The sequence below is a fragment of the Tribolium castaneum genome, chromosome 4, assembly GCF_031307605.1.
Source record: "Tribolium castaneum strain GA2 chromosome 4, icTriCast1.1, whole genome shotgun sequence".
In the NCBI taxonomy this organism is placed as follows: domain Eukaryota; kingdom Metazoa; phylum Arthropoda; class Insecta; order Coleoptera; family Tenebrionidae; genus Tribolium; species Tribolium castaneum.
This window is the reverse complement of record NC_087397.1, coordinates 1,188,256-1,212,557: the sequence shown is the minus strand read 5'-3', so window position 1 is coordinate 1,212,557 and position 24,302 is coordinate 1,188,256. Positions and strand designations below refer to the sequence as shown.

At 32.8% G+C, this 24,302-nt stretch overlaps 3 protein-coding genes across 32 annotated transcripts in view; 1 reads left to right on the top strand and 2 right to left on the bottom strand.

The window, feature by feature from the left end:
- The first annotated feature begins 4,765 nt into the window (after positions 1-4,765).
- Positions 4,766-5,401, top strand: LOC107399296 (uncharacterized). Its single transcript, XM_064356206.1, has 3 exons — positions 4,766-5,056; positions 5,103-5,267; positions 5,315-5,401. Exons 1-3 carry the CDS (start codon positions 4,766-4,768, stop codon positions 5,399-5,401), a joined length of 543 nt encoding a protein of 180 aa, XP_064212276.1.
- Positions 5,328-7,795, bottom strand: LOC107399295 (uncharacterized). Its single transcript, XM_015985482.2, has 4 exons — positions 5,833-7,795; positions 5,720-5,785; positions 5,583-5,672; positions 5,328-5,535 (listed from the first exon to the last, which is right to left on the bottom strand). The coding sequence occupies exons 1-4, from the start codon at positions 6,691-6,693 to the stop codon at positions 5,458-5,460; spliced, it is 1,095 nt and encodes a 364-aa protein (XP_015840968.1). The 5' UTR covers positions 6,694-7,795; the 3' UTR covers positions 5,328-5,457.
- Positions 7,796-9,346: 1,551 nt separating this feature from the next.
- The window catches only part of pHCl-1 (pH-sensitive chloride channel 1), a 37,561-nt gene continuing 22,605 nt past the window's right edge, over positions 9,347-24,302 (bottom strand). For 2 of the 30 annotated variants that reach the window (XM_015985461.2, XM_064355984.1), the window contains exons 5-16: positions 22,016-22,096; positions 18,696-18,760; positions 18,362-18,582; positions 18,227-18,309; positions 18,036-18,176; positions 17,700-17,771; positions 17,285-17,437; positions 15,304-15,518; positions 14,122-14,244; positions 12,872-12,925; positions 12,551-12,658; positions 9,347-12,312 (exon numbers count right to left, since the gene is read on the bottom strand). In XM_015985461.2, coding sequence (XP_015840947.1) covers positions 12,148-12,312; positions 12,551-12,658; positions 12,872-12,925; positions 14,122-14,244; positions 15,304-15,518; positions 17,285-17,437; positions 17,700-17,771; positions 18,036-18,176; positions 18,227-18,309; positions 18,362-18,582; positions 18,696-18,760; positions 22,016-22,096 — 1,481 coding nt within the window. In that variant the 3' untranslated portion in view covers positions 9,347-12,147. Of the gene's footprint in view, positions 12,313-12,550; positions 12,659-12,871; positions 12,926-13,552; positions 13,627-14,121; positions 14,245-15,303; positions 15,519-17,284; positions 17,438-17,699; positions 17,772-18,035; positions 18,177-18,226; positions 18,310-18,361; positions 18,583-18,695; positions 18,761-22,015; positions 22,097-24,302 lie in introns of those variants that run through there. The other 28 variants (XM_015985463.2, XM_015985465.2, XM_015985462.2 and 25 more) reach the window with 28 other exon arrangements.

Here is a 24,302-nt window from a genome sequence, read left to right as displayed (position 1 = left end):
TCCACTCAGAAAATTCAATAGGCGACCGTAAAAATTCGTATTTTTTCTGGCTTATCCTATTCTTGCAAGTCGCATTTTGCGGCCTTTACATGACTTTCATTGTATTACCACACAATTTCAATGATTACGTCGGTTTTCTTCAACTTGCAGTCCTCTATTTCCACAATTTCGTTTTAATTTTACATTTCTGGCGAAAAAGGAAAGGTCTCGTGTTTACGTTTTCCAAGATTTTGGTTCTAGAACGGACCGTACTTTACTTTACGCGCAAAAAACTTAATTGTGACAAGATCACAAAATTTTTGATTTGTTATAAAGCACTGCAGTTCAGTGTGACTTTGGGTGTTTTTATTTCAAGTTTGTGTTTAACAACACGTACAACAGAGGGGATTGTATTTAATTTGTGCAATTTTTTGGGGTCTTTTCTTGCGTTTAATTTCGAAACTCTTCTCCTCTTCTTCCTGTCGGTGCTAAATGAGTTGTATCTTCAGTTCAACTGTGGTTTGAAACGGAGTTTGAGTTATTTTCAAGTCTTGAAGGTGTATTTTCTTCTACAAGAGGCGATTAACGATGTTATTAAATTACTGCAAATTCAACTTTTATTAAAAGTTTCGTCAGACTGGGTTATAACAATCTCAACCCTGTTTTACGTTTTGAAACAACTTCAAAATCACTCACTGCCCAGTGAAAATCTTCTTATATTAGTAGCTGTCATTTGGCCAGCATTTATTCTAATGTCCACGTTTTTAATGGCTTTTTATTGTGAGAAAATTGAACAACAGGTTCGCTAAAAAACAAACTACAAGTTGTAAATAGTTTTGTTTTAGGAAAACACCATGGCAAATATTTTAACACAAGTCAAAATCGTACCATCCTATAAACGTGTAATGAATTTTATTTGTTTGTTATTTTTCCTAATTAAGTGATTACAGCTCAATTTGCTTGCTTTACGATTGGAAATAAAACCGATACGTTTTACTATTTACGAACTGTGTCCTTTAAATTGCACTTTCATAAACATGGTAAGTTGTGTTTAATTTTTCAAATTGCTATTTCGATTTGTAGATGATTGTCGGTATGGCCACGTATTTAATTTATTTGTTTCAATTCTCACAAATGAAACAAATTGGATAAAACGCTAATTATTTCGTTTTATTGCTACTGAACTGTACCACGTAAATAAATAAAGTCACAGTTGTTGCAACTAGCTAAAAAATAAAACATTATTTTTTATTATTTCCCAATACACTTACTGAAAATAGCAAAGTAAAATCGTTTGCAAATGTGCCACAAATACGGAACATTACATCCCGGATTTGAAATCTCAGACGAATGAGCACATTCTGTGAAAAATTGACTGTTAGTCGGTCACCTCAGTATTTTACTTCACCTTTTTATAACACTTATTGTTTTCAATTTTGTTGATAACTTCATGTACCTACATAATGTGAAAATATGATTTTTTTGCTTCGGTAAACACTTACTTGTTTGTAAAAATTTTGTGAAATGAATAATAAGGCAGCCATTTCACAAATTCCCAAAATGAGCCAAACACTAGTCAAAAACAAGGACCACAAATCTAAATGTTCAAACTGGTGGTAAAAACTAAACGACAGACTGATGGTCAAAGTAATGCAAATTTTAGTGGCGTTCAAAAGTAGTGGAAAATTATGGACGTTATTTAATAAACTGCAAACATGTAACAACGTTATAATATGTTTTGAAACTTCACACGGTTTCATCGATGCAATGAAAATAAAACGATTTTCCAGTTCAGTTACAAGAAAAACAAATATTAATTTCACTGCCAGATTTACAAGGTGGGTCAAGTAGGAAATGATATCATAAGGTAGTGTGCTAATAGTCGCATACCCACAAGTAAAGCACACAATATCGGTACTAACGTAAAAAATCAAAACCAAAGCGCAAAATAGCTTGAACTTGTAGAATTTCGAATTGGGTCCAGTTTTGTATTTCACTTCACGATCAAAGGTTTGAATTAATTTAAAAATGTTAATATTTGTTGTTCTATACAAGTAAAAATTTACATAAGAGATGACGAAAGAAACTGAATTTTCTAGTGCAGCGATTAATGATACGGTAAAGAGCTGAGAGTTTAAGAAAAATACTTGGTAAACTAACACTCCAGTTTGTAGAACTGTTACAAACAAAATCACAACTCTGTTTATTAAAATGTCAACTCTAGTCACATAAAAATTCCTTTTTTTGCGATCAAACGACACTATAAGAAGACCCACACATTTGGTTATTTTGTAAATGGAATCAAAAGAGAAATAAATGTCGCTATTTATAGTTTTTGACATTTTTTAAAGCCACTCATACTTCAGTAAGCTTTTGTGAGGATTGTATTGATCGACTGCTTCTGTACTGTATCTATTATTTATTCAAATACACCATCACTGTTATTGCACTACAATTCATTAATTAATCGATTAATTATTAGATAAATTATCTAGCACTGTTATAATTGCAGAAAAGTTTCAATAGTTGTAGACTTATAGAAATAAATAAATTTGTTCGCTATTTTTTTTCTTTATCATTAAACGATATTTCAAGAATTTTGTAATTTTATAACTAGAATCACACAAAAAAATTCAAATAAATTTAATTTGAGTTTATACAATAAATTTAATTACTTAATACCACAACTGCATCTAATATTTGCTTTAGAAATCAATAAGAGGCGTTTATTAAGAAACTAGACTTATTGCTTACTCTCCCCTAGCATGTTTTGGGAGCCACAAGACTTGTGCGAACTAGCTTTGCCCTTACTAAAAATCTGGAAATACACTGGACTCCTCCATTACGAACTACATGGCAAAATTAATTCACCAGATCGCAGATTTGTCTTCAAATCCTCATACTTTACCTTACTGATTGCCTGTCTTATACTCGGCAATTTGGTAGTTTACATGTACTATTTTGACGTTACTAAAGACCTAAAAAGCTGCATAGTATTTATCCAAATGATTAGTAACACCGTCCAGAATTTGGGAATGATCTACACGTCCCATCAGAAGAAAAGTGAATTTGGTGTTCTGTTCAGTCGTTTATTAAAAATGGAAAAATTAATTTCGCGAAAATTTGGCAACAAGTTCTTGTACAACGACATTTTAAAATACTTCCTAAGAGTTGTTTTACCGAAATATTCAGTCGTAATATTGGTGTTTGTTTTAAATGCGTTGTACCTTTTTGGGGCCAATTGCGAAGATTTGATTTATGGGGCCTGCTTTTACGTTGGCTGGATTTTTGATTTAAATTCAGAACTGTTACTCACATTTTTCTTAATAACAGTGCATCAGTTATACAAAAAATTTAATACCGGCGTGAAAAATAACACAAACTTGGGCTTAAGAGATATAAACAGGATTCATTCAACATTACATGATGTGACAATTATTCTGAAAGATGTAGCCCAAGGTTTCATATTTTATAAGTTGATTCCCGATTTTACATGTTCGGTTGTGGGATTGTATTACCTATTTACTAACGGTGTGGACAACTTTTTAAACACCTTTGAAAAATTCCTGGATTTAGTATTGTCATTGCTTGGTATTCCGTCAATTATTGTTTCAAACTTATATTTAATGTATTTGTTTGAAAAAATTTCTCAAGAAGTACCGACAAGAATTATTCAAATGTGGGCCAACTAATCGTGTTATTTTAGGCCAATGAAACGCTTGAAATTGTTCACAAAAATTGCTATAATCAGAAAGCGCCAAAGAAAATTTTTTACAAGGACGTAAGTGTTATGCACGTGTTTATTTCAAAAATGTTTCTATCTTTTTAGAAAGAAATTTTTTACTTAAAAACAATCATAAGGCCTGCAGAGTTTTCAATATTTGGTTTGTTTGACTTTAATTTTCCATTTTTCTATTCGGTAAGTAAGTAGGTAACTTTGCTTTTTATAAAATTCCATCACACAATAGATGATTGTTGCTGTAACAACGTACCTGGTTTATCTAGTACAGTTTAGACAAATGGAACATGTTTAATATAAAATAAAGTACAAAATTGTTTCTAAAATTGATTTCCTGTGACCCTAATAAGTTTCTAATAGAAAAACGAATACTTCGTTTATTTGTTTCCATTAGTTATATTTGAATATAACGAGTTCACTGAAAATAACGTGTCATAAAAACAACTCCGTTGTGACGGAATGAACCAATCAAAAATTTCCAAGATTGCTAAACACCTTTGCAAATTATGGTCCTTACACGGACTGCCAATATTTACGCTAAAGAATGGAAAATTTGTAAATAAACCCACCAAGAGTTACATATTTTCCCTGTTGTTTGTTGCCGTGGTTGTAGCAATTTATACAAGAATTAAGAAATTTGATAATCGTGTGTACAGTTACATTACCACAATTCAGTTCTTTTCGATTTTTCTGCTAAACACTGGTTTTATTATTTGTTCACACCGGAAGCGGAAAAAAATCGAAAAAATATTTGCAAACTTGCTACATGCCGAAACTATGGTGCACCGCTTCTCGGGGGATAAATTCCCCAGCAGTAAGATAGGCCGGAACTTGCTGATTTACATAATTTTCCAGTTTATGCTGACACTTGTACAGTTTGTGTCCGTAACAAGTACTCTTTCGAGAGACAATTTGAGCCTTTATTTTGAGATTTTGTGTCACCAGTGTTTGCTCACTTATAGTTTTAATTTCAATATTATGATATTTTTCTTCCTGTTTTCCTTGCGGGAAATTGGTAAACACTTCGTAGGCGCAATTCAAGCTAAAATGTCCCACAAGGTTTTGGACCGCGAATTTCGCCAAGTCATGGAAATCAGTACTTTGCTGCATAATGTGGCCAATGATGTACACCAGACGTTTCAATTGGTGCTGTTATTAAAAATCTTCAAAGATTTTATCCTGGCTGTTAGTAGCGCTTATCACTCCGCCTTCACCATGGCTAATCTCACCACAGTTTTGTCATACTTGAGGAATATAACAGAAGTTGGTGTTTTCTTGTTTGCAACTTTAATGTCGAATTTTGGGATGGTTTACTACTTTGACGAAATTTCCAAACAAGTATTATTATTGGTGGTGTTATTTTTTTCAATAAAAAAAATCGTAGGACGTTAATTTGATGGAGATTATGGATGAGATTTTAATCAGTTTTAAGGACGATCTCATTGTGTCGTACAAATCGGTCGAGTTGTTTGATCTCAGACTGAAAAATCGCAACTCAACGTTTTACGTCTGTGGACTTTTCCCCCTTAACTGCACTTTTATATATACAGTAGGTACAAGTATTTTTGTTTTAACATTTGGTAAAAATTGTTTTAGATGATAGCTGGGATGGCTTCTTACATGATATATTTGGTACAGTTCACACAAGTGCAACAAAAAGACTCCACTGTTTCAAATAATTAAAATTAAATTCTTTGCCTAAAAATTTACTTTAGGAAATGTTTTCATGTATTTGTGATTTATTTGCATGTTACACAATGACTTACTTGACTAAATTGCACTAAATAAATGACATAAGTGACTATACCTGCAGTCATCTGAAAAAAACACTAAACATTATTAAACATTTGTTACTCTAACTCACAGTGTAAGCGAGACAATAATCTAAGGGTAGAAAACCGCAAATGGTGAATTTTAACGGGTTCACTTTACCCCTCAGGAGTAGCTTAGCTTCCTAAAATGTAGCATAATTTCATACTTGATTTACACAGAGTTACTTACACATCTGTAGTTTTTAGCTGCTTTAGACCTAAACCTCTCACAGATTATTTCGTTCATGACTTGGTGCTAAAAAATCAATTGAGCAATTCGTGCTGAATGAAAATAATTCTCACTTGTTCCTTAACTTTTCCAAAAACAAAACTGATTGTGACTATTGAATGAACAACAAACAAGAGCCATAAGACAACAATAAAAGAGCTCAAAACTGTGGCCAAAAGTGACGTTTGGACTTCCAAAGCCGAAGCTGTCCCGTAAAACACATCAGTGGAGGCGTAAAAAAAATCAATTAGAATTTTCGCCAACATAAACTCTTCGATAATGTTGAACGTGCTTTGAGCTAAATCTTGCAACATGAAAAATACTCTAACACTTTCCTCAAGATTATGATTTTCAAGATTATTTAAGAAATGTCCGTAGAGTTTTTCCACTGGTGTGATGAGCACCAGAATTGTGAAATCGGAGGCGCCGTAAAACACAAATCCGGTGTAAAAACAGTAGCGGAAAATATAGTCCTTAAAATCCCGTGCCATGAAAATACAATCAATTACAAAAATAAAAATAACGAGCAACAATTTCACTATTAGTAGAAGCAAAAACTGGCGTCCAGTCCCCACAAAGTCAAAATTTGTGCACGAAAGTGCACTAACCCGTCTTTCAGTGGCTAAGCACTTTGCCAGGAATTTTGGAATTTGGTTTCTTTTCCAATACGCCAACAAGACGAAACTCACATTTTGCGTTTGTATTGCAACAAATTCACAAACACTTAACCAACTCCTTAGCGAATTCTCCACTCCGTAGTAAACGGCATACACCGAAATATTCACACCCAAAAAAAGGAACGCAAACGGGAAAAAATACGATTTTTGACGAGTTACGCGCAAACCAGTCACTTCGTAAATCGGCAGTCCCAAATATTTCCACAGTTTTATAATCGGGGTCGCAAATTCAATTACATTTTTCGGTTGCCAGAGCATAATGAATTGGTATCGACCCTACAGTGCTGTAATGAAAAGTGGTTACGATGTTTGGCCGCATTTACAAATTGTAATAATTGGGTTAATATGTGGTGGCGTCCGAGGAACGTGTCAGATTACGAACGACTCATTTTTAAAGTGTGGAAGTACACGGGTTTGCCTGTTTTCGAAATCAAACGTTTGGGGAATTCACAAACTGTAATCGTTCACTTGTATTTTTACATTTTATTAGTCCTAGTTTGTCTGGGAGTTATAAACGTGTCAGTGTTTTTAATATTTTGCGAGACTAAAGTTGACTCGTACCGAATTCAAATGCAGATATTTTTATTTGCAGTGGTCACTTGCCAAAACATTTTTTTCACTTTATTTTTCTACATAAGAAGGAACAATGTGGCCACACTTCTCACTAAATTCCTAACCACTGAAAAAATATTCCTGGCCTGTTTCCCCAAATTTGGGTGTCTCGAAGTCGGGGCAAAGCTCGCCAAGTATCTTTTAATCAAAGTTTTATACACCCTTACCATGATTATTGGCGATTGTCTATATTTGGTTAAAGACAGACAAGACTATTTGTTCAGGTTTTGTTTTTTCCCACAATTGGTGTTTTTTTACGTGGCGGAAGCCACTCTGATATTTTTCGTTTTTCTAATTTCAAAATTCTACACTGAATTCGGCTCCAGTCTAAAACGTAATAAACAAAGTTTGACGAAAATTTGTTCACTTTATTGGGCGATTCGAGACTTGTCGCGGGAAACTAATCAGACGTTGCAATTCGTTATTTTGTTGAAATTTGCCACAGATCTTTTTTTGATGGGAAATGATTTATTTTTCGGGACGCATTATATCATGGGAATGGGTTTGGATAATAAGTTTAGTTTTGTATACGTATTTGTGATTATTGTCGTTTGGTGTGTGTTTATTCTGTACGTTGATATCACTGTTACCTATGTGTTTGACAAAAATGCAGAGGAAGTAAGTTGGTTATTATTGGGGGTGTTTTTTTGGAACGGAATAATTTACTGTTTTAGGAAGTTCATTTGATTCATTCAATTGAGGAAAATGTGCTAAACGGGGAACATTTTGTTCCCTACAAATACGTATGTTTGTTGTTACGTTTATTTATCTGAAAAAAAAACAAGGAGGTATTTTTCAGGACGAAATTTTAAATATTAGATCGGGGCTGATCTCCCCTACGTATTCCTTATACGGATTTGTACCACTAAACTGTAAAGCAGTCTATGCTGTAAGTTTTCCAAAAATTGTAAATTATGTTACAAAACTGATTCTAGATGATATCATCGGTCGTAACGTATTTGGTTTACTTGATTCAATTCACCAACCACAAATATGTTTTGTAATAATTTATGTCTATTTACTCATTGATTTAAACTGTATAAGATACACAACGTAGGTCACAATTGCCGAAATCATCTGAAAACCAAGCGTTAAAAAAACACCAATCTGGTATTTTTGTACCAAATGAAACGAATTGAGGCTAATGTCCACAAATCCACACATTGTAAATTTAAGCCGATTTATTTGATTATCAAAAATAAATAAATGTACCTGAAAAATGGGGTTTCATTTGACTTTATTTTTTTAAACGTACCTGTTTAGTAGCTTCAATTAAATTAGTTAAGTTTTCATTAATTCTAGCATCCTTGAACAAACACTTAGTTTAAAGTATCACTAGTTGCAAACCTACGTGGTGTAAAATGTCCTCAAAATACCAAACGGTTAACGCAATGAAACCCAAAGCCATCGGAATCCACAAAACATAAACGGTAAAAGTCCACACGAAATCAAGGACTGTTTCATATTCGGCATTCAAGACAGCATTACTGGACAAACCCACAATAAGATAAATGAAATCGCCCGAAAATCGCAAAAGCATTAATTCCCCAAACGTTTCATTAACTTCCATTGCAAGTTTGTTCAAATCTTTATGAATTTTCCCCAATTCTTTCACCTGTTGGGCACTCTCCTTAAATTTAGTACAGTTTAACAATTGGGAATAGAGTGATCTTAGTACAATTAAAAAATAAAACAGGAACATTTCCGTGATGAAGTTACAGTACCACCCAAGTTTCACCGTGCTGTGCGATTCGGAAGTACTTATTTTTACAATGTCGTTGACAGTGACTACGATCATTGAAGAGAGTTTTGTAGTGTAAATCGTCAATAAAATTTTTGCCATTTTATTAAAACTGTGTTCTTTTTTTCCTAATTTATTCAACCGCTGTTGCAATAAAGCACATTTCTCTATGTTTGAAAGAAATTTATTTTTGTGTTTGTGGCAAAAAATCACCGCCCCCATGTAGTTTACGAAGGAAGCGACAAGTCGGTACATTGTCATGTGTTTTTCGAAACTGTTGGTGTTTTTATCACCAACTTTGAAGTAATATAAGTATGCAGTAGTTGAAATAATCACCATGATATAATTCAATTTCGAATTATTGTGAGTTAGAGATTTAAAATTTGGAGTTTTGATTATTTTATACGCCGGTAAACCAAAGTATTTCCAAGCTGGGAGAATTGGTAAAGTTAAGTCGTACACATCTTTGGGTGACCACACCATTTTGTGGAGTATAATTGAATGGCTTGTTTGTTGTTGTAAGTTAATTGGTTAGTTGTTTGGAAATGAAAGGCGCCGTTGCAGATGAAAATATTTATTGTATAATGTAACGAATTAGAACATACATTGTGTTTTAATTTAAAATTCGATGCATGTACATTATAGGAAATATGTACAGTAAGTCGAGTCGATATAGCTACAAAATATTTGAGGGTTTCTTCATGTTCATAACGAGATTAAATGATCGTGGTGCATTATAGTAAAGGCAATTAAGCCAAAGTTCTAACAATATTGGCTCTAACGGTACAGAATGGCAAATCTGATTATACTGATAGATGAGGTCACTTAAAGCATTGTGGCAATTTGAAGAACAAATTCTCGTATTCCATATAAATTAAACCGCTCATTTTATATGGAATACGTTTTGAGCATGGAATTTTTTAGAATTTAGAAACACGACAATTAGGCTATATTTACAAAGTGGTAGAGGAAAACGGTGCAATCTTACAAGTTAGTTTAAAACGTGTCACATAAAATTCCATGCTGGGGCAGAAAATCAGAATTTGAACAACTTTCTGTGGGAGAAGCGGTAGAGGAATTGTCTATTTCAAGCCGAAGGTTAGTTGGTTGAATACTTTGGACATTGTCAATCAATGAATAGTCTAGGTAGTTATTAAAATTGGTTCAAAGCTGTTCAGTCTGTCATCACAGTGTCTGCTCTATCGTGCATGCTGGCATGCTACGGACTACTCTAATCGATTATAATTGTAAATATTATAAATTAATTATAAATACTTGTATTACAAAACACAATTTTTGATCCTTACACTATTTACAATATACATTGAATTCATCGAGTCGACAATAACTAAACAAATAAACTTTTGGATAGGACTAGATAAAAATAGACAACAAAACTTCAACAATTCGCTATCCCTTTATACAAAACTGAGCTTTGCGTTATAAAATCTCTTGGAATGTGAAAGAAACTCATTGATAATGGACAACTGCCAAAGTCGATAACACACCATTAAATCTTTATTTTAACGTCCTCACTTGTCTTAACAAAACATTCAACAACCCGTCAATTACGACATATAAATAAGATTTTTTTCGATTAAACTAACATTTAATGTAAGACAGCAGTGTGAAATTAAGTGGTTTAGAATGTAATCCAACTTTGTGTACAGGGTGCGCATTTTTCTCCGAAACTAACAGGTTTAGAGAAAAACGAGTGACAAATTTTTTGTCCTTTTTTTGAGAAAATTATTTTGGTCAAAGCCGCATCCGCTATCGTCTTTTGTTTTATAAACTTATAAACAAAAGTTGACATTTTAGCGAAATCTTAAAAAATTCATATCTTTCTTATTATAAAAGATACACATTTAAAATAAAGACATTACAGGCATTTTTTACAGATAATTTAATAATGTTATCAGCGATTTTTTTGACATAGTTTATTTGTTTAATAGGAATCATAGGCGGCTGTGATATTTTTGAAAAGCTTATTTTTTTCTGATTTGATATGTCTATTTGTGTAAATCATTATTTTTAAGCATACAAAAAGTATATTTTTTCACTTTTTCTGTATAGTAAGCCATTAAAAAATTTTAGATTTTCAATTAAAACTATGAAAAATGTATTTATAATTTATAAGTATTTTTGCTTTAATAATTTTTTAAACGCTAATTAATTAAACACAGCATAATAAATTATTATTAGGCCATATTTTTACGACTAAAAAAATATTTATTTTTATTATCTTTAAAATGGCAAGTTTACATTCTCATTCTATTTTCTAATTAAACATGAAATGTCGGAAAAAGAAATAATTTATAAATTGTATGATTGCCTGTCAATAAAATTTTATTTTACAAAAAAATGTCAATCCAAATACCAAAATCAAATCATCTGTGGTAGGAAAATACATTATCAACGCCACCTCCACTGCAGTTTACTAAGTCATAAAAAAGTGTTATCAAATGGTAGTGTTACACCGTTTTCAATTTACTGTACATTTTTTATGTACATGCGACCATCGTATATTTTTTTAAGATAACGCTAAAATGACAACTTTTGTTTATAAGTCGGAAACAAAACACGATAGCGGGATGCGGTTTTGACTAAAATTATTTTCTTAAAAAACGGACTTGAGAATTTGTCTCGTTTTTCCCGAAAACTCTTAGTTTCGGGGATCCCCTATTCGGACATCAAAAATGCGACACCCTGTACAGCGCTGAAGTCTCAGGTACGCTTTACACAAATATCAATAATCACAGGTGGTATGCAACACATTTAAATTGCAGTAAAATTAATAATAATTATGCTTAGAATGGCACGAATTTTTGGTCACAGTTGGTAGTAAGACACTAGTACACATAGTTGCCGATTGGTCCATAATCTTGCGATTATTGCTAATTTTTGATTAGATTGAATTGGAGGATAGTGGTATGTGTGCCAGGTTTAAGCAGAAAATCATACAAAAATATGAATCCTCGACCCATTCCCGATGTATCTTCGCAATGGTGCATTTTGATGAACGCTGAGTTGTTGTAGCTTAAACATTTACAGACAGTTCAACTATTAATAACAAAATTCACCGCTTCGTGTGATATCACAATATGTAATGCACAAATTGATTGAAAAATGTGTGTGTATACATAAGTTCTATTACAATTATCTGTCAAAATATCAATCAAATTACTATGTACAGTGCTTTTGCAGCTACACGTTTTGCGAACCTTCTGTATAAATTGCAACAAATTGGTATAGTAGAAGTAGATAAATATATGAACCAACCACACTGAATCATCGTCACGGTTCTTCGTCCTTCTGATCACACTGGCTTTAAAATGCTTGATATGTACCTCGTATTATTATCACTTTTGTGAGTCAGAGTGAGTGTAACTGCTGTAGTGATAGAAGAAAAATATCAGAAAAACTGCAAAGGCGGTCGGGAAAGTGATCCGAGCTATAACGTCTATAGTCTTTGCCACTCGTATCGGATGCGGGGGCTCCTTTTTCCGCACCTGCAATAAACAAGACTACTCCAGGTTAGACTATTGTGGAGAGAAACCGACTACACAAAGCTCTAGTACTAGCAAGCTTTCGCAAATGCAACGCCCTTGTTACGCGACCAAAAATCCGAAATTTGGGATAAAAAAATTGCGAGTTTAGTCTTTTACACACGTGTTTTTTCTTGTAATTTTAAGCTAAGAGCTCTGCATCTGCCGTAAAGTTTGTAGTTGCGGCGACACAACAAGAACTTTGTGTAAATTTTACCTCTGCTGCACAGCCGTTGTTGGCCGTGTGAGTGCAAGGATTTGGTCCACAATTGGTGCAGGAGACGATTTCGTTCGCAACTCCCGTCGAATCCCTTTTTTTATCTCCCTAGAGAACAAGCATATTTGACACATCAATAATTCAGTCAGACTCGCTTCATTCTGATATTTATAAATATTCATACAGATACTGTACAGAACGGAAAACATAAAACAAAATTTATCTCTTTTAATTAAATCACTTTTATGTACAAAATGAAAATGAAAATAAATTAATTGACGGGGAGTAGCGTATGTTTTGTAATTCCATCTGTAAACTTACTCTATATTGAGGACTTTCACAGAATGTGGAATAATATTCTTGTTCGGCTGTTTCCTACCAATTAAAATAAATAAGTAACGAAATCAAACAAACCATAAAGAAATTAACAAATCTAATTTCGCACTCAGAGTATTATTGCTATTAAATTATTTTACGTTCTATGGAAAATTATATAAAACTTATAGGTACAGTCGGTTAGGGCACATTTTAGTTTTTAGTTTTATGTTAGCGTTTTATCCTTGGTACTTTTTGTGCAGTCTATTCTAACATAACAAAGACATGCAAAGCAGTGTTTGACGTTTAACACATATGTCTGGATTTACTGCTTGTCTGTAACAGCATGAGAGGACAAAGGAACATGATATAATGACGATGATTCTTGACTGAATTTCGCAACTACTTACCACTCTAATCGGTAGTTTTATTTTTACTGAAACAAATTACATAATTTCTTTCCGATATTAATGTGCCAGTGACTAATTTATTTTTTCAACAAGAGACTAAATTATAGTTTTATAGTATTGTACATGTTGACATTAATTCCTATAAAGCAACGCTGAAATGAGAAGAATCAGTGATGGGCGTCTCGAATTTTTACACATACGCCAACAATGTAAACAACGGTTTAATTGCATTATAAAAACGATAAACATTTAAATTAGCTCAAGTGTCGTTACTTACATTTGGCGCAACCTTGCTTCATTTCAAGCCAAGTCTTGGTTCAAAATCTTGCGTGCCTATGGAGGGTCCTGAAACTTCAGTTTAGAACTAACCAAAGCGTTAATAATTAAACCAAGTTCCGTAACGTAACAACTACTACCTAAGTCTACTTTAGCTCAGGCTTGGTCAAAAGGATAAAACAGAGTTTCCTGTTCCTGGACGTACCACACAAAAATTTAAGCATTTGCTTGTTTACATTGTTGGTAAATTGTCAAACTCCCAGCACTGAGAGAACGTGAAAGATTGGGAATAATTGTTGCAGCAGTAGCGTCGAGAAATCGCTTCCACGTGTGGAAACCCAGCATTGCGAAGCGAATTAGTGTTGTTATCCACTGTAAGTCGTGTTTGGAAGAGATGTAATGATATAGAACGAAAAAGAGAGAGAGAGGCCAGTTGTAGAAAAAATTTGTATGTCGTTTTGGAGACATTTAGCCTGTCGTCATGCGCGCATGCGCATGCAGGGCGGGTCTGTCGCAGGTGCACAGTGATTTAGGCTGGGAGGGTAGTTAGCTAAAGTATCCTAGGCTTACCAAGGGACTGGCCAGAATAATGCCTATCCTGCTGAGAACAGCGGGCAGTCGCTGCAACATGACAGACCAAACAACGTACAATCTTATGAGGAGCCACTGGTATAAGCGCGGGCCATTTCTGCCCTTAATAATCAAAAAAGGAATTTAGAAACATCATGCTCGATTAGACGCCAATTCGTGTTAATTGTAGCTGGTGGTAGTATTTCTTACGTATTATGTTACTTTCGACAAGTTCTTCGTTTCTGCACGCTGTTATAGTATTGCCTTGCATAACAACACCAAACAATGTGAAGGAAAAACTAGATACGTGTTTCGTACAAATATACCTAAAAATGTATGACAGGGGTAACAACTCCTATGCTAGCTCATGGTTCTAGTTTCTTCTCCCACTTTAAGCACAACAAACTGACGACTTGGAACTAAAGCTAAAGTGTGGTCGTTTTGACAACAAATTTGATTAAAAACTAACAAGTTATGAGCAAGTTATGGTTTTTGGTTAAGTTAGTTTTCAATCAGACTTGTTACGTGATAACAGTTAGTAGCAGAAATACGATTAACTGGGAAAGAACGTTAGTGTGTTGGTTGTTTGAATGTCAGGAGCACGTCACATGCGATTACTTAATACGTTTTCATTTAATCGAATTCTTGCAAGTTAGTGTTATATTCAAAGCTTCTCTCCCTCTGTTTTTGGTGCGAATTTGTTGGCAACAGCAATTTGCTTAATAACCGCCGCTACAACTTCTTTAGTCTTAATTAAAACAATGAATTAAGTGTGTTGTTACATCATAGAATTTTTAGGTATATTGATAACAAGCATGCACTTCCTAATATACATGCAGAATAGAAGAGAAGAAAGTAGAATGTAGAAAATTGCAAGAATATGAGTGTATTAAACAAACACTGTCACACAAACTGACACAAAAAGTGATAAACTTCCCGATGCAGTTTAAAATTTTTAAAAATTATGTACACATTAGCATTGCGTTTTAATCGTAAAGAATTATTTATTCCACACTTATGATTTTCTTTACAAAACTAGACAATAAGGAAGAACGAAAACGAAACAAAATAAGAAACAGCGACAATCTGGAACCACAGTTATTTTTTATACGTGTTTTTTTTTATAAAAAAAGTTTTGTCTTGATTATGGCTCAGCAGCTCTAATAAGATTATAAGACTGACCTGTATGACGGGATTTTCCCCCGGTCGATAGACGACGTTATGAAGCGGTCGTTTTCTTCCTACGTAATTCACACATACGAATTCTAATAAGGACGCGTAAATGAAACACATGCACACACCGTCCCACACATTCATGGCAGTCAGATTCGAAACCACCGGCAAAGTTGAACGGAATCCGTTTGAGGTTGTGAAAAAGTTGAGCATTGTTGTCACACCTGAAACAGGACGAGTCGCAAACCTGGCACTTGGCCACCACCGCAAAGCAAAACCACGAAGCATCTTTGAATGCTTCAGAGGTTTGTTGCTTTTCGGTGCCTCTAGGATTGCCAACCGGACAAAAGTTTTAGGAAAGACCGGATTTTAATTTTTCTTCAAGCTCGAAATAAATTTGTTTAGTAAAATATAGAAATATTTGACACTCTTTTATTTTTTTTCTAAATTTCTACAGTTGTTTTTAAATTTCCTCATTTAAAATAAAATATGTACTTTTTTCATTTTTTTTATGAGTACGTGTATAAACACTAGACGCACCAGATTTTTTAATTTAATTGTTATTTTTCATCTAAAGATTTTTGTTTCTTCTTCAGGCTTCCAGTATTTCAGTTTTTTAGTTTTATAATTTCCCCATAGTATTTATTTCATATTATTCATTTCTCCAATTTTTCAATTTTTCGTGGTTTTATTATCTTATCTAATTAATCCTCTTATTTTGCAGGTTCATAGGTTTTTAATTATAACTTTTCCAGTCACTTAGATCTACAGAATTGTAATCTTACAGTTTTTTAGATTCTCACTGTCTTAGTTTTTTATTCAAAATCTAGTGATTCAATTTATTAGTATTTCTCTGTTCCAGTTTTATAGTTTTTTCTGTTTCCCAGTTTTTCAGAATTTCAGTTTCAATATTTTTTAGTTTTTTGTGTTTTTATAGTATCTCAGCGTTAAAGTTTCTTTGGCAGTTTTTGAACTTTTAATTTTTTAATTTGGTTGTTCATCAAGTCGACTTCGTTCAAATGACTATTGTAGTCCGAGTATCAGACTGACTATCAAATCTTTGACTTAGCTTTTCACTCATTTTTTTTGCATTTTTCGGCAAAGTTTTTGCAAATGTAGGTTTTGTTTTAATTTATATCATATTTTCGTGATTTTTGTTGTTGTGTTCTCTTTCGTTCTTAAATTCGAAGCCTTTTTGCATTATTTTGACGGATCTGTCACTTTGACAGCTGTCACAATTTAAATTACGTTCAAATTTCATAGGTGACTTGATGAATGATCATTTTTGAACACGCTGTACATGCTCTAATTCTATATTAAATTAATTTTTATTTTCAAACATTTTTTGTATCACCCTTGACTTTGGAGTAAAAAAATAAAATTGGTAGAAGTGGCAAAATTGCAATGTTATTTTATTTTTAAAAATTTATTTATTTTAATTATTATAATTGTAATTACCTACTAATTTTTCCATACTAACAGTGTACATTTTGTCTATTTTTTTTGTAAAACAATTTAAAAATAAATTTTCATAAAAAAATTCAAATTATTTCAAACACTAAGTAGAATCGAGAACTTTCTGTAAGGAAGACCAGCCCTAAACCGGTTCCCATTTGTTCCAGGAATGAGTAGTTGACCAATAAAAATATAAAATCATTTAGATCTACAGAATTTTAATCTTACTGTATTTTTTTGTATTCCAATTTTTAAGTTTTTGTTTTTTTATTCAGAATTTAATGTTTATTAATTTATTAGTGTTTTTTTTTCCAGATATTGTTTCGAAAATTCCCTCACAAAACAATGTCTTAGTAGGAATTAATAAAAAAACGTATCGTACATTAATAAACTTTTTTGATACCTAAATAAAGTTATTCCGTCTTTAGTTATAAGTTATGACTTGACTTGACTTGATCTTAATTAAGGCGAGATAATATTATGTCCTGTCCGCAATCCTAGGTGGTACAGCCACGTGGATATTTGATGTTTTTACCTATCATGACACGGGCCGGTACTGCGTTCCATTCCAGCCAGAACGTGATGAATGATGATGTTACCAGTATAATTCCAGGTATGAATACTGTCGTGAAGTAGAACGCTCGATCCCGTGTAAATATTAGCCTAACCCCCAGGCAACTGTAGTTTCCTAAATTTTAGAACAACTGAATTACGCCTCGTAATACATATTGCGAATGCGTTAAGTCCACAAAGATGATGAAACTTAAATTTGGATCGAAAGCGGAGTAGACAATCAATTTAGTTTCAGCATTTTAGTGATTACTGTCTAAACAAAAGTTAATTTTTAATCCCTACCGTCAGGAAAATTAAAGGAAAACAGTAATAATTTGTAGCAGCTGTATGCCGTGCAAAAACACGATGCACAACTCAAAGTAGATGTAAACATATACCTTTGAACTGTTTTTGACAGAGATCACAGCCAGGGTGCCCGTCCTCATCTGCCGGTACGTTTCCATCTTCTGCTGCAACACATATATTCTAACCAACTACTCGTAACCAAGCCATGACCAAAGCTGCCAAGCTTATGAAAGGACTAGAGAAATTTCCCTTTAAATGATCATTCAACAATGAATCTACATGGAGTTGTGCATGTTTGTGCTTAACACCTCTCTATTCAGACTTGATAGAAATGTGGTGCAAATTTATGAAAATGCAGCATTCAAGATTCAACGAATGCAAATGAGATTTTTATCACACCCACGCCGGAAGGATCGGGCTTTACTCACCCCTCCAGTTATTCTTGTGGTTGCATTCCGACGTTTGGTTTTTAATCAAATAGGCATTGAGTGTGGCCAGACTTGACGACTTTTTCAGCACATCCTCATCGTTCTTCCACACGTACTTAATACTCTTCATTTCATAAGATACTGAAACGCGCTTTTCACTAACTAACCCTCCTCCCTACTCCAACACTTACTACTTTCCAACGAAAACGAACATTCCGGATCGTCGAAAGGAAAAATATTTAAGTGGCCTTGACACGACAAAATGAGGTGTCTCCTGAAATAAACACGTGCAATTTTTTTCAACTAGCAACAAAATCGGCTCAAACCGCATTGAGTAAAAAACCGTTCCGTTACGATAGATCCGAAGAGAAAAGTGCATTGGTATCAGGGGGTCTTTGAAGTCACCGTGCATGATGAAGTAGGTGTCTGGTAACCAAATGTCGTTGTGGTGGTGAATGGCGTTGAGGAAATCGTAGCGACTTTGGTTTGAATATTTCAATCGGGGGTCGAACCATTGCTGTTGCAGGAGGAACTCTACTTCGTATTTCTGCAACAAAAGTCCATCACCAACGTGGCCTTGTCCACATTTCACAAAACTGCTCATGAAAAGTTAGTCACTGAAGGAGAAATATTATGTTACCAATAAAAAGCTCCACTTACCAAACTGGACTCGTCCGGAGACGCTAAACTAAGCAATAAGACGCTAACGTCTACCTTGACGGTCTCTGAAAATAAAGCATTTTTTTGTAATATAGGAAGAGACGAGAGATAACAACACACAGGATGTCCCAACGATCCAAAAAGGCTCCATAACTTGTTTATTTTTTTATATTAAGGTGTATACCAGTGTACCAATAAAAAAACACTTAAATTATGTTGTTTTTTTAATAAAACACCCTAAACTTTATTGCATTTTTGGATGTAGCTTTTATTACTGATGATTTTAATCTAAACTTGTATTGATGATTTTGCTTAGTTTTTGAAATAATTTGATTTTTTCAAAGAAAACATGCTTTCTTTAATTTATTACACAAAAGCGCAAAATTGTAGAAAAGTTGGACGTTACCCATTTTAAAGAACAAAGTTCAAACTTAAATCTGCTCTGATTGTATAGCGCATTTCAATTAGAAACATAGAAAAATTAAAAAGTTTCTTAAAAGTTGAATTACTTGAAAAACTTAAATAGAATACCATATTTTTTTTCTCCTGGACTTTGGTTATAATTTGCAGAAGACAGAAAAGTACATTACAATTTATTTGAAGTATTTTTTAAAGTATTTTTCTTTAAATCCTAAAAAAAATCCTAGATCCTTTTTTATACCTTTCCCAAGACATTTTTTGATTTTAATACTTTTTTCTTTAAATATTTCTATAAATTATTTTTTAAATTATTATGATTATTACTACCTGTGATTTATTTTTAGATCCATTTCTAGACTTATTCTAGATTCTTGTTTGAATTTCATGTAAATACTCCATTTTTCTAGACCCTAGTCAGTATTCATTTATAAATTCTTTAATAAATGTTCTCTCTCTATAATTCTTTTTCAGTTTCTTTTTTACATTTTTTTCTAGATTTTCTTCTTAATTGTTCTCTAGATGTTTCCAAACAGAACGAAAAGGCCCTAAATTAGCTAAAAATTACTTTATTTTTTCTTATTTTCAAGCGTTTTGTTCAGCCAGAAATAAGCAGAAACGTAATTATTTTACCAGATTTAATTAAAAATACGGTGTTATTTTTGCTTTATTGGACCGCTTAAGCGAGATTTTGTTGAAACAGAACAAAAAGTTACAAAACTATGAGTTTTGTTTAACGTTGTTTAACGAAAAACGCGACTATTTTGAGAAATTTTGCTAAAAATAGACCTAGAAATGAATAGCCTTTTGTGCAACAAAATATGAGCAGTGAATTTTTCTTCAAAATCGTGATAAAAACACGTCGGATAATCAATAACGAAGATATTCCACAAAAATTATTTTTCATACCGACTTTTTGGAAAGCTAGAATTTTTCTAGTAATTGAGACAACAAAAATTATCGAATTTCTTTTAATATTTGTGGAGAGTTAAAATTTTATTCTAACTAAAACAATAGTTATTAATTTTTTTTTTGTTTAAAGTTAAATACCTTTTGAGTAGTCAGAACTGTTAATGTTTTTGGAAAAACAATTTAAAGGTCTCCTAGATAAAAAATAAAAAAAACTAGGCGTTCTGTTTAAAATTTTGAGTTTCTTCAACTTGCAAAAACCTCTTAATTTTTTCTTCTTGACTGCAGTAAGCTAAAAAAATTTATATAGCCTTGAAGTTTGAGCTTTTCTCTTTAAGTGGTGAAAGTTCCACTTTTCCGAGATTCTTAGTTTTTATGTAATGATTTTTTTTAAAATTGTGTTTTCATAAAAAAAACATCAGTGCTAAAAGCTACATCCAAAAAATGCAAAAATATAAGTTGTTCCTTCAAAAAAACATAATTTTGTTTTGTAGCTATTTTCGGAAACAAACGGTATGCCTACTTGAAAGTAATTTAAAAAAATATTTTCTAACATTTAATGGACTTTTTCACATCGTTGGGCCACCCTGTATAGCTATGTGCACGAATTGATATTCACCCAAGAGCTAAATCTAATTTTTGTAGGTAGACGTGAAATTTAATTTTGCCAAACCCTACTCTAACACTAACACTTTCGGGGAAAATTCTAGTTTGCGCTTTTAGTCCTAATATCATTATCGGTGCTCTAGAAAAACGTAGCCAATCATGCATCATGCCCGACTACCGGTCGAGGTATTATTGTCATTTGCCTATTACAATAATCTGATACAAATTAGCGTCTGTTCATGAATTTTAAATAACGGTTAATTAAGTGTCGGTGGTTACGTTTATAACTTAGATATTGATCACACTGTCAATAATTTACCTATTTATGGCACATGCCATTCTGTTCACGCTAGAGACAAAAATTTTAATCGGTTCCATGCACACATGCGACAAACGTGCAACTGATCCTTTGGCCAAAAATTTGGCTTAAAATATAATGCTTATTGTATTGATTTAGTTTAGCGGCCCTGACCTCAAAACAGTCATTAACTGGAGTGCACTATTCGTATTTAATGAAGATAATTTATTTGTCAATGGACAGTCAATTGATTTAATAAGTTGTTGAAACACCTGGAGCACTATCTAGCTACGAAAGTGGTTTTTACGGGGAAAAACACCAACATTCAACATCGAGAGACGAATGCAACGCACATAAGCATTTAGAAAGGTCTGATTGAACTACAGAGTTAGGAATTAAAATTTGTCCGATATACAGGGCATATTCCAGAGAATCGTTTGGAACTCATTCATTTCATGATTAGATGGGATGAGCAAAAACCTGGCAAGGTCCTGACATGCTATTTTGAGGTGTTTATTAGCATGCTAAAACAAAATAATTGTGTTAGATTGAAGTGTGAGATGTTGTCTAAAGTGTTTTTCTCCGATGTTTCGAAGGCAAAGTGCTCTCAGAAGTGTCACTATAAAGTAATAACTCTTAACAGTTGTTCCTCAAGGAAATGATTTGTGGCACACGATCACTGAGGGTTAATTTGGGTTTAACGCAATAATAGCCGATTATTCCAATTGTCTAATGGACTATTGATCGTGTTCTTAGGAGATTGCGATTAAAATTCAGTTCGGCGCTTGGGCTGATTCCAATATCAGCCAGACAAGCGGGTTCTATCCTTGACTAGAAAATATCGCTGTTGCCACAACAAAAATAACGAAATTAAATAAATTATGTATGTGGTGGAATGCGATCGATGATGGATGATCTGTAATATTCATCGTCTGGTGATGATAGATCGTTGCGAGAAAAGCCGACACGCGAATACCCTGCATAGCACTCGCATAATTTGATTAGAGCTCTGTAGTTCTTAATTTAAGCAGAGGAGAGAGAGAATAGATTTGAGTGTATTGTCTAACGGTGAGAGAAACAAATAACGGACCACGCTGTTTGCTGCTTGAGATGTTGCGTATTTCAAACTCGGCTTCCTCCGGTGACTGCAGGCCACAGCAGAAGTCCGCATCTGTAACACCAACAGCCACATGACAAATGTGCGACGGCGTCGGACTGTCGTCAATCCAAAGGCCCCAATTTTACATAATGCAATTTGCAAACTGAAATGGATACTGATTGATAGTGGAGGAAAATGATCCCTTATTTACATTTTTGAGATTATTGCAAAAGCGGTAATTTTATTCCGAGTGGAATGCACGATATCCCATTTTATTAAAGTCGAGTTAAAAGCAAATCTTTAACTTGTTTCCAGTCCTAATCTATTTACCTGGCAATCTAAAGTATTAGTTTAAACTATAAATATATAATTTTTTGTTTTTATTTTATTTTTCGACGCCCGGGTGCATTCTACATTTTGCCGCTTTTTTTAACCTTTGACATACTAATTTATAGTAATTTTTTGCACTTTGAGGTAAAATTGCTAAAAATCGTTGAGTTGTGTCGAAGATGGTGTTATTTGTGACTATTTTGGCCCTTAAAAATACTTCAAAAAACATTTTTTTGGCAAAACTTTCTTATAACATAATAAAAGGCACCAAATTAGCTAAAAATTGTACTATTTTTCATTATATTATTATATTATTTTTCACGAAAAAAAAAATTTAAATTTAAAACATACAATTACAGAGAATTGAAAAATACTTTTATTTGGACAATTATTTTCTAGATGTGAGTCAGGAGAACTTTGGTTATAATTTGCAAAAGACAGAAAAGTACATTATAATTTATTTTTAAATTCTAAAAAAAATTCTTAGATCCTTTTTTGTACTTTTTCCAAGACATTTTTTATTAGTTTTTTTGTTTTTAATACTTTTTTCTTTAACAAAATCTCCTGTAAATTATTTTTCAAATTATTATAATTATTACTGTCTGTGATTTATTTTTAGATCCATTTCTAGACTTTTTTTAGATTCTTGTTTGAATTCCTTTGTAAATACTCAATTTTTCTAGCCCCTTGTCAGTATTTATTTATAAATTCTTTATTAAATGTTCTCTCTCTCTATAATTTTTCTTGTTTCTTTTTTACATTTTTCTTTACATTTTTTTTTCTTAATCGTTCTCTAGATATTTTCATACAGAACGAAAAGGCACTAAATTAGCTAAAAAATACGTTATTTTTCTTTATTTTCAAGCATCTTGTTCAGCCAGAAATAAGCAGAAACGCAATTATTTTGCCAAATTTAATTAAAAAATCGCAGAATTATGTCGCGGATGATGTAATTTTTGCTTTCTTGGGCCGCTTAAGCGAGATTTTGTTAAAACACAACGAAAAGTTTACTAAACTAAGAGTTAAAAATTTAAATATTTTTGCTTTTTTAATCATTGCTTAACGAAAAACGCGACTATTTAGAAGAATTTCGATAAAAATAAACCCAGAATTAATTAATAGCTTCTTGTGCAATAAAATATGCACACTGATTTTTTTATCTTAGACATCAGAAAAACACCGAGATAAAAAACATGGAAAAATCTGTTTTCCTGACAAGCTAAACACAAGATTTTGCAAAATGTGTTAAGAAATTTCAAATTTTTTATATCAATAATTAATTTAAGTGTGAAAAAGTGAAACTTTTCGTGATTCATTTAAGAAAATTTGGTTTTTTCTTTTTGAATTTTACAAAATCTTTTGCTATCTCATGCGTTTTATTTCGTTTTAGAGAAGCGCAAATATTTTGCAAAATTTCTCAAAAACCAGCCAAATAATCATAAAAATTAACCAAAAATTGTTATAATTATGCAATTATTTCGACTGTTTATCGAGGTGAAGTCGCAATTTTTTTGCAAAATTTTGTTGAACAAACTTAAAAAATCAATAAATTATTAGATCGAAAAGTTTGATTTTAGAATTTTTGCGTTTATTAGCAGTTTTTCGTTCAAAACGCAATTATTATAGATTTAGCAAAATTTCATCAAAGAATGATAGAACTTGAATAAAAATGGTTATTTTTGCTTTTTTCATGTGCTTAAAAACTTAAACATTAAAATCACTTGTAAAAAAATGACAGGGGCGGCATTCAAAATTTTGCACCCTACCATGGCGTCTATAAAGCTAGAGACGGTCCTGGTTCCAGCTGCTCCGATTCTTTGTTCCAGTGTGCTTTTATTGATCTATTTCTTAATTGTGGTTCGTTTTGTTTTCCTAAATGTCGCGCAAGAAAGTCACAGAGGGTGTTTTTAATGGCACAAGTTTATTTTTAAGAACAACAATTTCGGTT